This window comes from Oryctolagus cuniculus, chromosome 16 (genome assembly GCF_051225735.1).
Source record: "Oryctolagus cuniculus isolate XC-2025 breed Fujian yellow rabbit chromosome 16, ASM5122573v1, whole genome shotgun sequence".
Lineage (NCBI taxonomy): Eukaryota > Metazoa > Chordata > Mammalia > Lagomorpha > Leporidae > Oryctolagus > Oryctolagus cuniculus.
The window spans coordinates 51,570,196-51,586,147 of record NC_142882.1 but is presented as its reverse complement, the minus strand read 5'-3'; the positions used below and the strand labels follow the sequence as shown (position 1 = coordinate 51,586,147).

The 15,952-nt window shown below is 46.1% G+C and overlaps 1 protein-coding gene across 5 annotated transcripts in view; it reads right to left on the bottom strand.

The window, feature by feature from the left end:
* The window catches only part of KLHL7 (kelch like family member 7), a 69,336-nt gene extending 53,725 nt beyond the window's left edge, over positions 1 to 15,611 (bottom strand). The window contains exon 1 of one of the 5 annotated variants that reach the window (XM_002713712.6): positions 15,236 to 15,611. In XM_002713712.6, the coding sequence (XP_002713758.1) occupies positions 15,236 to 15,355 (120 nt within the window). In that variant the 5' untranslated portion in view covers positions 15,356 to 15,611. The other 4 variants (XM_089315370.1, XM_089315371.1, XM_089315372.1 and 1 more) reach the window with 4 other exon arrangements.
* Positions 15,612 to 15,952: the final 341 nt, after the last annotated feature.

Sequence of the window (15,952 nt, the reverse complement as noted above, 5' to 3'; positions counted from 1 at the left end):
AGTTAGAATGGCTTTCATACAGAAATCAACAAACAACAAATGCTGGCCAGGATGTAGGGAAAAAGGTTCCCTAATCCACTGTTGGTGGGAATGCAAACTACTATGTAAGACAGTTTGGAGATAACTTAGAAATTTGAATATAGTCCTACCATATGACCCAGCCATCCCACTCTTCAGAACTTACCCAAGGGAAATGAAATCAGCAAATACAAGAGTTATCTGCACCTCCATGTTTATTGCAGCTCAATCTACAACAGCTAAGACATGGAGTCAACCTAAATGTCCGTCAACGGAAGACTGGATAAAAAAATTATGGGATATGTACTCTATGGAATACTACACAGCAGTAAAAACAAAACAAAACAAAAATGAAATCAGGTCATTTGCAAAATGGATGAATCTGGAAAACATCAAACTTAGTGAAATAAGCCAGTCCCAAAGGGAAAAATACCATATGTTCTCCCTGATCTGTAACAACTAACAGAGCACCTAAAAGGAAACCTGTAGAAGTGAAATTGACACTATGAGAAGCAATGACTTGAACAGCCTTTGTTTTGACTGTTGAGGAAAAGTTTATTATTTTATTATTTTTCTACTTAATACCATTGGTTGAACTCTTAATATACAATTAAACATAGGTGTATAAATTCAACTGAAAATAGATCCAAGTAAAAACTAAGAGTGGGAATAGGAGACGGAGGAGCTGTACAGTTCCACACATTCCCACGGACTTACCCCTCAGGGTAAAGCTAAAAACTTGCCATGGGACTCCAAACTCCATTAAGCTGGGTGATACTAACTCCATCGTACGTGTTAAAGTGATCATATTAAATGCGTAATTGATCATATAGATAGGATTGTCAAAAGGATCACATAAATAAGACCAAGTGTCTGCTAATAACAATAGAATTAAAAAACAGACAATGTTCCAACATGGGAATCAGTCCACACAGCAGACTCAAAGAATGACAAATGCCCTAAACAGTACTCTGACCTCAGAATCAGCCCTTAAGGCATTTGGATATGGCTGAAAAGCCCATGAGACCATTTCAGGCATGGAAAGCCAAGACACTGTGGCTAAAAATGGTCTACATGACGGATCTCTGTGAGTGAAAGCCCAGTGGAAAGAGGAGGCCAAAGAAGGATGTACTTTCCTTTGAAGGGAGGAGAGGACTTTTGCTTTGCTTATGGCCCTGTCTAAATACTGATGGAGTCTGTGGACTCAAAAGGCTTCCACAGACTTGGCAGCTCATGACAAGAGCCTTGGGTGATTGCTGACATCATAAATAAGAGTGTTAATTGTTAAATTAACAACAGGAGTCACTGTGCACTTACTCCCTATGTAGGACTTCTGTCCTCAATGAGTTGAACTATGAGATTTAACTGTAAAACTTGTTTTCAAACAGTACTTTATACTTTGCGTGTGTGTTGGGGGGTGCAAATTGTTGAAATCTTTACTAGTATAGAGTTGATTTTCTGTATATAAAGTTAATTAAAAATGAATCTTAATAAAGATGGGATGGGAGAGGGAGCAGAGGGGGGACAGGAATGGGAGTGTGAGGGTGGTTATGGAGGAAAGAACCACTTTATTCCTAAAGCTCTACCTATGAAATTTTCATTCATTAAATAAAAAGCTTAAAAAAAAAAAGGCATTAGAGAAAGATGCATGCTAGCAAAACAATCATCTGGGCCTAAAATCAAAGGGAAGAACAAGGAAGATGTTCTGACCTAAGCAAGCCATCTCTACATGATGTAGGAAGGAAGAAATCCAAGTTAAGCAGGTTAACAAGTCAGCTGGGGTCACCTGAAAGGAAAAAATATACAAGAGGAAAATGGGACAGTGGAGATATAGACCATTTTTGGTGCAAAGAGGCAACTGAAAGGAACATGTCTGCTGCCACTGAGTTTGCAAGGCCTGGCAAAATCAAATATGGGAGAAAGGCAAGGTTTTGAGGGGTATGGTGTTAAGGCCCTAAAGGAAACCTGTTAAATGCCATCTTCCAGCAGATAGGAAAAGAGGACAGACTGCTCCAAGAGACAGGACTCACAGACACGAGGGACTGAAAAGCAGGGCTGGATCACAACAGGGGTGCACAGGGGCAGAGGCACCAGGAGGATCAGCAAGCTAGAGACTGCAAAGCCACAGACTGCTCTGCAGAACTAGTGGCTGCAAATATGGATCACTCTTCTCTCAAAGGCAGGGAAGGGAAGGCTTTGTCACTACACAGAACTCAACCACTTCAGTACCCCTAGGATGCCAGGAGCATGGGATTAAAAGAAATTAAAATAAAATAAAGCTTTAAATGTGCAGGATGGGCAATAAGGAAAGAAAGGTAACTCCATGAGACCTGGTGGCTGCATACATCCTCACTCTGGCAAATTGATAACATTTTGTCCAAGAAAAAGAATGCACCCTATGCCAGAGAAACATAGGTGAAACAATCATCTACAGACAGCAAATAGTGCACCTGCTAGCCTTCTGAGGGAAGACCCCTCCCAGCTGAGTTTAATCATAGTCTTCAGCTTTCTGACAGCCAAGAGACTACAGTAACCTGTCAGGGCCAAAAACTAAGATTTTCTTTTCTTGGGTTTCTGGAGAACAGAGGATTTTCAAAGTTTCTGTTCTGTTCTTGGCTGGGAACAGCAATGTGGCAACATCTATGCTAATAGAATAGAAATCAGAGATTTGCTTTTATCTTTTCAGGTTTGTGAGGTTGGAGATAGCACAGTGCTACTTTCAAGAGTCTTAGGAATGCTCTGACACACTGAAAAAGTGTGCACCTGGGCGCTGTGGCTCAGTAGGGTAATCCTCCGCCTTGCGGCGCTGGCACACCAGGTTCTAGTCCCGGTTGGGGCGCCAGATTCTGTCCCGGTTGCCCCTCTTCCAGGCCAGCTCTCTGCTGTGGCCAGGGAGTGCAGTGGAGGATGGCCCAAGTACTTGGGCCCTGCACCCCATGGGAGACCAGGAGAAGCATCTGGCTCCTGCCTTCGGATCAGCGCAGCGCGCTGGCTGCGGCGGCCATTGGAGGGTGAACCAACGGCAAAGGAAGACCTTTCTCTCTGTCTCTCTCTCTCACTGTCCACTCTGCCTGTCAAAAAAAAAAAAAAAAAAAAAAAAAAAAAAAAAAGTGTGCACCTGGAAAGGGGAGAAATTCAGTCTCAGAGGTTACTGACTTCTCTCCAAGGGAAGTTAGTCCAGGCTGCATCTACTGAAGAAGCCACCTTGACTGTATCCAAGGACTTCAGTCTTTCTGGATGAAGACTCTGAGCTGTGTAACACACCAGGGAGAGCAGATATTTGGAATTCAATTGCCTTTCATTTTAATTCAGAGAGAACACAGATGTGGAAATTTAGTAATGAGGGGGCTCATAAGAATCAAATTTGAGGGGATGTCATGTTGCTAGTATGGAATCAGATAGGTGTTTTAGAATGTCATCTGGTTCACTGCGGAACATCTGGAGAGCTATGAACAACTTGGCTTAGGAATATTTGAGGAAAGAAATGGAAGTGAACTTCTAGCCCGTCATACATCAAGGCTTGCATTAATGCATTATCTACTCATTTCAAAGCTCTGTGGTGTAAAAATGTAAATAACCACCTGAGCTGCTCTATGGAGGATCAACAAAGAACAGAGAGTGCTGGAGGAGAGCAGCCACATCAGCAGTTAGGAGAGAACAAGGCATTCCTGTGCTGCTAAGCAAATACAAAACCGAAGACAAGGCAAACTTGGAAATGAGAACCCTCCTGTAGAGGGTTTGGGGTGGGACCATTCAGTGCTCTTGGATTCTCATCTCAGGGAGTTTACATAGGATCAACAGGCAAAGAAGACAATAAAACACACTACAGACTGAAGGATAATACTTGGTAATCCCCCATATGCAGCCCTTCTCTAGTAAAATCAAAGTGGAAAACAAGGCTTTGCTAAAAAAGCCAATATAGGTGGGCCTTTTAATCACCTCTGCACATCCCAATAATTGAAATCTCTGAATCTGCATATTCATATGTCAGGAGTGGGTGCGTGGGAGGGGCACAGCTGAGCCCAAATCTAGCTTAGGGAGATCACCATCTGGCACACCTTACTTTGGAGACCTTAAGTAGAAGAACGTGGTTCTCTAAAGAGTAACTACACCAGCAGCGTCTTAAAGTTTTAACTTAATTAGAATAGCAACTGAGTTAGAAAGCAAGACAGACACGAGCTCAAAATACTTCATTTACCTTTTGAGTGAAGGTCAGAAATGTTTCTACCTAACAATTCCTTCAGCCACTAAAGCCACATACAGATGCCAACACAAATAAGTGCGCACACACACGCTCTCACACACACACTCACTCTCTCCTTCCAGGGAAAGGCCCTTTATACTGCTGGCTTTTCAAACTTCTTTAAGCAGCAAGATCCATCCCTAAATAATCTAATCTCATATGACTTATTTTCACAGAATGATTTCTCTGTAAGTAGGATTAACAACCTCAAACAAGAGAAAGAGTCTCCCTTCACTATCATGCTTAATAATTTACTTATAGGGGCTGGCGTTGTGGTGCAGTGGGTTAAGCTGCCGCTTGTGACACTGGAGTCCCATATGAGCACCTGTTCAAGTCACCTGCTCTACTTCTGATCCAGCTCACTGCTAAGCCTGGAAAAGCAGCAGAATCCCGCCACCCACATGCAAGGCCCGGATGGAGTTCCTGCTCCTGGCTTCAGCCTGGCACAGCAGCCATTTGGGAAGTGAACCAGTGGGTGGAAGACAGTTCCCTCTCCTCCTCTGCCTTTCAAACAAACAAATAATCTCTTTAAAAAATCCACTTACAAAAGTTTTGCTTCTGATCTTAGCAATTAGTCTTTCTGAAAGTGGTTCTGCTGGTTTAGATATTTCAGGGAGCCAAAAGATGAAAGATTGAACCAAGTGATACAAATATTTCCACAAAATTGGAAGTGAAGACTGTGACCTGGCCATTATGGTCTCATCATTTTTACCTCCTCTTCAGGTAGAAAGAAAAAAAGGGTTCCATTTGCCTCTCTGTCTGACTCTGGCCATCAAGAACAAAACTGTTGCTCTACTCCATGGGCAAGAGATGCCCTGGAACTCAGGTGATCAAGGGATCCCCCTGGGGGCCTCTGATTGCTGGCAAAGACAGCCCCCTGTGGATCTGTTGAGTCTCACATATCTCCCAGACATGTCAAAAAGGCAAGACTCTGCCACTGTTTACCTGAGATACCATTTCTCAGAGTTGTGTAAACAGACGGTGATCTTAGGGGATGAAATAACTTATTTTCTTACAATAAAAATAGTAGATTCCTTAAGTGTAGTGTTTATTCCTTGGCTGCAGCAAGAATCCACTGTATGTGACATCCACCTGGGCTCCCATCTGCTGCCTTCATAGCACTCTGGGACAAAGCAAACTTCATGATGCAATGCTGCAAGTAACCAATCACTGTTGCTGATCCAAGCGTCTAGTGTCTTCTATAAGCACACATTTAACAGCAACATCTAATTAGCTTGTAAATAGTGTCAAGTCAAATTCCATACCCAACACTGGTAATGTAAAATCTAGTGATAAATCTTTTTTTTTTTTTTTTTTTAAGATTTATTTGAAATGCAGAAAGAACAAGCACAAGCATGCTGCAGCTGGACCAGAGTGAAGCCAGGAATTCCATCTGGGTCTCTGATGTGTGTGTCAGGGACTCACTTCCTTCAGCCATAATCTGCTGCTTCCCAGGCACATTAACAGGGAGCTGGATTGGAAGTGGTGTAGTTGGGACTTAAATCAGCACTCTGATATGAGACTTGAGAGTCAAAAGTGGTGACTTAATCCACTGCACCACCATGTCAGTCTTGGTAAATCTTAAAAAATTGATTTAGGGGCCAATGCTGTGGTGCAGTGGGTTAAAGCCGGGGCCTATAGCACCAGCATCCTATATGGACACCAGTTTGAGTCCCTGCTGATCCACTTCTGAACCAGCTCCCTGCTGATGCACCTGGGAAAGACAGCCCAAGTCCTTAGGTCCCTGCATACACATGGGAGACCTGAAGAATCTCCTGGCTTTGGATCAGCTCAGCACCAGCCATCACGTCCATTTGGGGAGAGAACCAGCAGATGGAAGACATCTCTCTGTGGCTCTTTCAAATAAATAAAATAAATCTTTAAAAAAATATTTAATTTGGGCCAGCGCCGCGGCTCAATAGGCTAATCCTCCGCCTTGCAGCGCTGGCACACCGGGTTCTAGTCCTGGTCGGGGTGCCAGATTCTGTCCCGGTTGCCCCTCTTCCAGGCCAGCTCTCTGCTGTGGCCAGGGAGTGCAGTGGAGGATGGCCCAAGTACTTGGGCCCTGCACCCCATGGGAGACCAGGAGAAGCATCTGGCTCCTGCCTTCGGATCAGCGCAGCGCGCTGGCTGCGGCGGCCATTGGAGGGTGAACCAACGGCAAAGGAAGACCTTTCTCTCTGTCTCTCTCTCTCACTGTCCACTCTGCCTGTCAAAAAAAAAATTTTTTTTTTTTTTTTTTAATTTGAGAGCAGAGAGAGGGGGAAACACAGAGCAAGAGCAGCTATCTGTTGGTTCACTTCCCAAATGTTCCTAATATGCTGGGCCAGGGCTGAAGCTGGGAGCCAGGGATACAATCCAGGTCTCCAACACAGATGGCAGGAACCCAACAGCTGGAGCCATCATGGCTGTCTCCCAAGGTCTACATTAGCAGGAAGCTGGAATCAGGAGCTGGAGCCAGGAAAAGTACCCACAAACTCTAACAGGGGACACGGGTGCCTTAATGGCTAGGCTAAACACTTGTCCCTCTACTGGTGAATGTCAACCAGACTAAAACAGCCCTAAACAGGCAATATCAAAGGCTCAAGGCTAAAGGTTTGGGTCACCTCAACAGATAGAACCTTGAGGAGTTGGCTAAAGACAAAGAACAGGAAGGCAGTGAAGGAAGGAGTTATAACCACCACATGATAAATAACACTAAGGAACAGATTTTAAAAATGAACGTAGGGACTGGTGCTGTGGCACAGCAGGTTAAAACCCTGGTCTGAGGTGCCGGTATCCTATGTGGGCACCGGTTCTAGTCCCGGCTGCTCCTCTTCTAATCCATCTCTCTGCTGTGGCCTGGGAAAGCAGAGGAGGGTGGCACAAGTCCATGGGTCCCTGCACCCGCGTGGGAGACCCAGAGGAGGAGGCTCCTGGATCCTGCCTTCAGATCAGCACAGCTCCGGCCATTGCAGCCATCTGGGGAGTAAACCAGTGGATGGAAGATCTCTCTGTCTCTGCCCCTCTCTGTAACTCTTTCAGATAAATAAAATAAATCTTTTTAAAAAAATGAATGTAGCTTCTAACTTAATTGTAATCCTTGCTGTTTTATTTGGCTAAGTTTCAACTAGTTTCCCTTCTTTTCATTTCCTCTCCACAATCATATAAAGAACCAATCCTCATTTAATCCTTAGGATCTGGAAGTGACTACAGAAGGAATGGATATCAGTAAGTGGACTTGAACTTGCAATTAGACATGGTAAGTGAAGAAAAAACAAAAACAAGAGCATGTACATTTTTACTGGCCAGCACAAGGGATAGACTGTGGTAGATATCTATGGATTCTGGCTAACTAACATCCAACTAAAACCCTTAGTTCCTATTTCTGAAAAAAATTCTTATTATGAACTCTCCTGGCAAAACAGCAATCCCAGAGACTGCTTCTCATTACAGAAGCCAAATTTCTTCTATTCATTCCTTTCAGAATCGGCCTGGAAAAAGATCTAATGCTAGCTAATTGGAAACCTACTTCCACGATTCTGACTCCTGAGTGACATTAAGAGGGAAAGAAAGACATCTTTCAGCAGCAGTAGCAGTGGTCAAGGCGACTCTTGCACTGCAACCTCGATCCCAGGGTTTCAGCTGTCCAGCTTTCAGAGGACCCCTGGCCTTGCTTGCTTGCCATGGCTGCTCAACTCCCTGCCTGTGGGCAATGCTATGAGCTTCAGATATCTCACCATCAATTATTTTTATTTAAGACAGAATAGCTTTCTGCTGCTTACCACCAGGAATCTGGTCTATATTTATATGGAATGGACAATTTATCAAGACTTCATACATCCTTTATCTCACTTATTCTAATATCAGTTAGGTAGACAAGTATGGTGTTGTAATCACTGTTGGTCTGATAAGAACACATAACACTGAGGAAACTGTGATTTGCTCAATGTTATCCAATTAGTAAGAAGACTAAGCTAGGATTCAAACACAGATCTATTTGATTCCAAAATCCATGTTATTTCCAGTACAACATGTTGCTTCCCAAAGCAACGAGTGCCCAAAGACAACACTAAAAGTTTATGGAGGACACAAAACCACTTTTAAATAACTCTTCATAATAAAAGTTTACCATGTAACAGTAAATTGCAATTCAATTCAATTGTAACTTAAAAGAAAGGTGTAGGGACTGGCGCTGTGGTGTAGTGGGTAAAGCAACTGCCTGAAGTGCCAGCATCCCATATGGGTGCTGGTTCAAGTCCCAGCTGCTCCACTTCTGATCCAGCTCTTTGTTATGGCCTGGGAAAGCAGTAGAAGATCGCCCAAATCCTTGGGCCACTTTACCCACACGGGAGACCTGGAAGAAGCTCCTGGCTTTGGTTCAGTGCAGCTCCAGCCATTGCAGCAATCTGGGGAGTCAATAAGCAGATGGAAGACTTCTCTCTCTCTCTCTCTCCGCTTCTGCCTCTCTAACTCTGCCTTTCAAATTAATAAATAAATCTTAAAAAAAAAAAAAAATAAAAGAAAGGTGTAAGGAATAGGGGCCAGTGCTGTGGCGCAGAAGGTTAAAGCCCTGGCCTGAAGTGCCGGCATCTCATATGGGCGCCAGTTCTAGTCCTGGCTGCTCCTCTTCCCATCCAGCTCTCTGCTATGGCCTGGGAAAGCAGTAGAAGATGGCCCAATTCCTTGGGCCCCTGCACCCACGTGGGGACCTGGAGGAAGCTCCTGGCTCCTGGATTCGGATCAGCGCAGCTCCGGCCATTGTGGTCATCTGGGGAGTGAACCAGTGGATAGAAGACCTCTCTCTGTCTCCACCTCTCTCTGTAATTCTTTCAAATAAATAAAATAAATCTTTTTTTTAAAAAAAGGAAGAATTAATTCTGAATACTACTTTATTGTGGGCCAATCTGATGCACCGAATTTGGGATATTTAGTATAGATAGTATATTGTTGGGAGTATATTTCTTAAATATTAATTATATCAATTATACTTTGATGAAAATATAACTAAATATGGTGTATTATTATCTAGTAAAATAGTTAATATCCTAGTATTTCGCTGATAAGAATCTTCATAGTAGACACTAACTGAAGCAGCTACCAGGGTTACAATTTATGCCTACTCAAGAAATGGCCTCAGGGCCGGCGCTGTGGTGCAGTGGGTTAACGTCCTGCCCTGAAGCGTGGCATCCCATATGGGCACCGGTTTGAGACCCGGCTGTTCCACTTCCTGTCCAGCTCTCTGCTATGGCCCAGGAAAGTAGAAGATGGCCCAACTCCTTGGGCCCCTGCACCCACGTGGGAGACTGGGAAGAAGCTCCTGGCTCCTGGCTTTGGATCAGCACAGCTCTGGCCATTGTGGCCATCTGGGGAGTGAACCATCAGATAGAAGACCTCTCTCTCTCTGCCTCTCCTCTCTTTGTGTAACTCTGACTTTCAAATGAATAAATCTTTATTTAAAAAAAAAAAAAAAAAGAAATGACCTCAATATACAAGTCCTTCCTTATCAGGACATGCTACTGGCCCTGCTCTCCTTATCACAGAGAACTGATTCAAAGGATTAATCTTTAATTATTACTAGGTCTATCAGATCCTTTCACCACAAGATTTGAAACTCTGATAGAAAAATGCACACTTGGAGTGCTCACAGCTGAGCTGAAATGAAGGCAGCATCCCAGAAAAAGGCTAGTGATGCTTTTGGGGCTGTCTTAGTTCTTGCAATTCCCAAGTCTTGGCCGTCTCCTCTTTTGAAAGGAATTTTGGGGGCTGGTGTTGTGGCACTTGCAGTGCTGGCATCCCATATGGGCACCGGTTTAAGGCCCAGCTGCATGGCCAGTGCCGCGGCTCAATAGGCTAATCCTCCACCTAGCGGCGCCAGCACACCGGGTTCTAGTCCCGGTCGGGGCACCGGATTCTGTCCCGGTTGCCCCTCTACCAGGCCAGCTCTCTGCTGTGGCCCGGGAGTGCAGTGGAGGATGGCCCAAGTGCTTGGGCCCTGCACCCCATGGGAGACGAGAAGCACCTAGCTCCTACCTTCGGATCAGCACGGTGCGCCGGCCACAGTGCACCAGCCGTGGCGGCCATTGGAGGGTGAACTAACAGCAAAAGGAAGACCTTTCTGTCTCTCTCTCTCACTATCCACCTGCCTGTCAAATAAAAATAAAAAAATTAAAAAAAAAAAAAAAAGACCCAGCTGCTCCACTTCCGATCCAGTTCTCTGCTATGGCCTGGGAAAGCAGTAGAAATGGCCCAAGTGCTTGGGCTCCTGCACCCACGTGGGAGACCCAGAAGAAGCTCCTGGCTTCTGGCTTCAGATCAGCCCAGCTCTACCCATTGTGGGGCCATTTGAGGGGTGAACCAGCAGATGGAAGATTCTCTCTCTGCCTGTGTCTCTATGTAATTCCACCTTTCAAGTAAATAAATAAATCTTAAAAAAAAAAAAAAGGGAATTTTGATACAATCATGTATCCCCTCAAGATACTTATGTGCTGCTGTACTCACTCACTTAACCAACAAGTGGTAAATGTCAGGATGGCTGCATGTACTGGACACTGCTACAGTTTAGAGGAAGAACATTAATCCCATCTGTAAAGCAGCAGGAGCACAGGCAGCAGGTCACTCACCATATACTTAGCACCCTGTCCCTCCTTTGTCCTCTAAAATCTGTCTCCTCCCCACCCTGACATTACATTAAAACTATACTTGCAAAGAGCATCAATTTTCAAGTTTTAATTTTCAGTTGGCACATTATCTCTTTTGGCCTCACTACAACATATGATAGACCTCATTGTCTCTTTCTTACTTACATCTTGGTCTCAATGATACTATTCCTGCTGTCTTTATGCCTTTTCACTCCTTAATTGCCAATGCATGTTATGTCCTATTCTTTAAAATGTTTGATGTTGCCGGGCCAGCACCGTGGTGTAGTAGGTTAATCCTCTGCCTGTGGCACTGGCATCCCATAAGGGTGCCGGTTCAAGTCCCAGCTGCTGCTCTTCCAATGCAGCTCTCTGCTATGGCCTGGGAAAGAAGTAGAAGATGGCCCAAGTCCTTGGGCCCCTTCACCCATGTGGGAGACCAGGAAGAAGCTCCTGGCTCCTGATAGGGTGCAGCTCTGGCCGTTGCGGCCAGATTTGGGGAGTGAACCAACGGAAGGAAGACCTTTCTCTCTGTCTCTTCCTCTCACTGTCTGTAACTCTACCTCTCAAATAAATAAAATCTTAAAAAAAAAAAAAAGTTTGATGTTGCCTAGAGTTTCATCTTCTATTCACTTCTTACTTTGCTTTCAGCACCTCCTAGACATATCTATACATCAACTATTTATTTATTTATTTATTTAAAGTTTTACTTATTTGACAGAGAGAGAGACAGGCAGAGAACAATCAAGTTCTTATCACTGGTTCACTCCCCAAACAGCAACAGTTGGGGCTAGTGCAGTCCAAAGGTGGGAGCTGGGAACTCAATCCAGGTCTCCCATGTGGGTGGCAGGAACCCAATTACTTGAGCCACCACCTGCTGCCTTCCACAGCATGCATTAGGAGGAAGCTGGAGTCAAGAGCTGGAGCAGGGAATCATCAAACCCATGGAATTCTGATATGGGATGTGATGTTAACTGGCATCTCAAGTGCTAAGTGCCCACCACTGAACTATTTATTTAACAAATAGTTGAGTTCCTATGTGGTAATGTTGGTAATACACCACTAAGACACAATCTTTGCCACCATGGAGCTTAGACAAACATGTTTGTTGTCTGTGGAAAAGACAAACATTAAACTAAAAAGTGATTTCCGCATTTTGAGAGAGATAAATGCATGAGGGAAATGAACAGAGGGCCTTGACATAATCTAGGACATTCTGGGAGGAAATGGCATTTAAGGTAAGAACTGAAGCATGAGTAGGAGGGGAAGGGAGTTTCAGGCACTGCTACAATATTTTAGGCTCTGAAAGGAAGACAGATGTCTGGAGTGAAACAGTTAAGAGATGAGTCGTAGGAGATCTGACTGGAGAAGTAGGTAGGGATTAGAACAGATAGAGGTTTTGAAGGCCAGGTTAAGGATAAGGATTCATTATAAATTCGTGACAACCTCAAAAGAGCTTCCAGAAACCCTGCCAGCCAACACATCACTGCTACTATTCATAAAGACCACGTTCTTCAACCTCCAGCCTCTCCTTCTTCTTCCTCTTTTCTTCCTTTATCCTTCTGATTCCAAACACAGCTATTTACCATTCTTGTCCTTCCCACTTATGAAGAGAACTGTCTTCCCTCTCCCTCCACCTAAGATTAATCACATTTACTTAGGATGTCATCTCAGGAATTATTAATTACTCATTCTGTTTTCTATACAGTCAACCTCTACAACTCAAATTCTCCCCACTAATTCTTTTAATTTATTTGAGAGGTAGAGTTATAGACAGTGAGAGAGAGAGAAAGGTCTTCCTTCTGTTGGTTCACCCCCCAAATGGCCAATATGGCCGGAACCGCGCCGATCCAAAGCCAGGAGCCAGGTGTTTCCTCCTGGTCTCCCATGTGGGTGCATGGGCCCAAGCACTTGGGCCATCCTCCACTGCCCTCCCGGGCTACAGCAGAGAGCTGGACTGGAAGAGGAGCAACCCAGACTAGAACCCAGTGCCCATATGGGTTGCCGGCACCGAAGGCAGAGGATTAGCCTAGTGCGCCACAGTGCCGGCCCCTCTCCCCACCAATTTTTAAACATATCTCTCTCTCATTTAAACAAATAAACCAAGCAACCTTCATCTGACTTTCTTACTTCCATGAAGGCCAAATTTCTCAAAAGGGCTGTCTCAATTTCCTCATATCCTACTCACTTCAGTTTATACCAGTCTGACTCCCATCTGCTTCCCCATCAAAATAACTGTCACTACAACAACAAAACCTTCTGTGTTGCTTCATCTTTTCGGTGTTTCTAGTTCTAATCTTATACTGACTTCTCATCACCTTCAAAATTTGTGATAAACCTACTGAAACAATTTATTCTCTGATTTTCAAAAATTTTCTCCCATATGGGTGCTTGATAGAGTCCTGGCTGCTCCACTTCTGGTCCAGCTTCCTGCTAATGTGTCTGGGAAAGCAGCAGAGGATGACTCAAGTGCTTGGGCCCCTGCTCTTGAATTGCCCAGCTCTGGCCCTTGTGGCCACCTAGGGAATGAATCAGGGGATGAAAGATCCTCTCTCTCTCCCTCTCTTTCCCCCTCCTTCCCACCCTTCTCTATAAGTCTGCCTTTCAAATAAATAAATTCTTAAAAAAAAAAAAAAAGGAAAGGAAAAAAGAAAGATATATTAATTTCAGAGTGCTCTCAAATTTTTGAAGGAGTGTTTCTGGTTGTATACGGAGGGGGGTCTTTGTTATCTAAACACTCACCCAGGTCCCCAAAGTAATGAGGTCATAAGGGAAAACAAAAATGGTCATAACGCAAAACTATTTACTAAAGGACAACACTGATAAAACTGGTCCTCACTCAAAACATTCCTCCTCCAGCTCAGAACAGCTTTTGCTTCTGCAAATTCCAACTGCCCTTGTCAGTCATTCTTGGGGAAGTCTCCCCTGTGTCAAGATGTAAGAAAGAACAATGCAATATAAACACAAGGTAAATTACATTTTGCAAGAAGATGCAGGATTCCACGAAGTTGGTACAAGAACTATGGGAGAATGCAGTCAATGACAAAAGGAGAGTGAGGCAAATTAAGGTCAGTTACGCCCTGAGGGAGATCTCTGTTTACCTTGTATCCATTTTCCCCTACTCAGTAACAGTTTCCAGCAACTGTAACTCAGTAACCACATTTCTGTTTGAACAGTAAACAAACAGATGTTAATACAAAAAGAAGTCAAAGAAATACAGGTGATCCATTTTTAAATGCAGATAGCTAAATGTACAATCTCAGTCCCCTCCCCCTCTTAAGTAAACATTTGATTTTTGCAGCTCTCCAATTAAGGATGAGGCCATGCTTTACAATAATCTCATCCCGGCATGAAAACACAGCTACAAGGGGGAGTGATGGGAACCATCAGGAGCCCTCAACAAGTCCTAGCACCGGGCAGCTGCGTCAGACTGCCATTACAGGCCGACGCTGGCTAAATGTACCCGCAATTACGAGTCAGTGGGGCTGCAAACACAATCAGATGTACATGCAAGCCCGCCACCGGGACAAGAGCAACGAGCCTAACTTACACAACACAATGCAGTCAGACTTCACGGCTCCTCCAGCACAAAGGCCAGGAGCCATGCGAACGCAGTTCCGCAGACATCTACTGCCAATGAACAAAGGAAGACTCGGTGCCCGCGGCCAGCGTTTGCTTCAAGCAGCCAGACATTAACATCATCACAAAACCCTTCGATGCCTCGCCCGCCATTCGCAACGCCCGCAGGATCACTCTGACAAGCCCACAACTCACGCCTCTGCTTTGTCCCCCTCGGACAACAGAACCTTAGCATTCCCACAGACCTCCCCGGAGGTGGCTTTGTCCACCAAGCAAAGCTTGCAGAAGGAACCATCTGGGCTCGCGGCTATGCGACACATCACGGAATTAACAAACACACGCCACCTCTCCGGGCTGCCTTCTCCAGCGTTCCATCACCCACCTTTCGCCTCCGCGCCGCAGAGCCCACAAAAGGGGCCCCTCTTAACAACAAGGGCGTCTACCAGCTCCATCGGGGCAAGGCAGGCGGGGGACGGGGGTCCCGGGCAGGCGCCGACTCGCGGCCAGCGATCCTCCTCCTTCCCCTGGGCTGAGGGTCCTCGGGCTGGGCCGCGCCGGTGCCAGCCCTCGCGACCCCTCAAACAGCCCGGCCGGCGCCGTTACACAACCAGCGCCCCCCAGGGTCCGCCGGCGAGGAGCTCTTGGGCCCCCAACCCCCGCACCCAATAGCAAAAGCGGCCGGTCGGCGCGCGAGGAGCGAGGCGGAGACGGCCGGGGGTCGCGGCCCGCAGGGACCCTCCCTCCCAGCGACCGCCCGTCACTCCCACGGAGGCGGTACCTGCTTCCGCATGTTATTCATGACGCCCATGAAGCCCGCCAACAGTTTAGCTTCCTCTCGCGCCGCCAGTTTCTTCTCCGTCTTCTTCTTGCTGCTCTTCTCCACCCCGGAGGCTGCCATGGTCCCTCAGAGCGGGTCACGCCCCAGAGCTCGTCAGGCAGGGCCAGCGAGGAGGGGGCGGCGTCACTCTCTCCCGGCTGGCGGCAGGCAGCACTGCGGCTGCGGCGACGCCGGCTCCGTCTCTGTAGCGTGACGAGGCCCGAAGCCCTCTCAGAAACTCAACAAGAGGGAGGAGCCCCGGCCGCCTCTGCGGCTTCCCGGGCAAGGACCCGAGCCTACCCCAGGAGCCTGCGCACTTCGCTGTGTGGGGGAGGGGGGAGGGAGGAGGGAGCGGAACACTATAAAGGGGGCAAGGGGCGGGGTCTAGTGCGTCACAGCCGCGCGACGCTCAGAGCCGCGCGCCCCGGCGCACCTGGGCTTCGGAGTTGTTGGGAGCCGGTCGGCGATGGGTGAATTTTTCCCTGGAGCTGGGGCGAGGTTGTACGTGCTCCTCCGTCTGTCCGAAACTGATAGGTTTTCTGGATTTAGATGACGTGGTTGTCACACAGAAGCACCTCCCATCAGTGTCGGTTGCGTGGGAACAGAGTGGTGCTTTTTTCGCTGCAGTATCAGAGCCTGGCCTATGAGAGAAGCGCAATAAATAGTTGTTCAATTGTG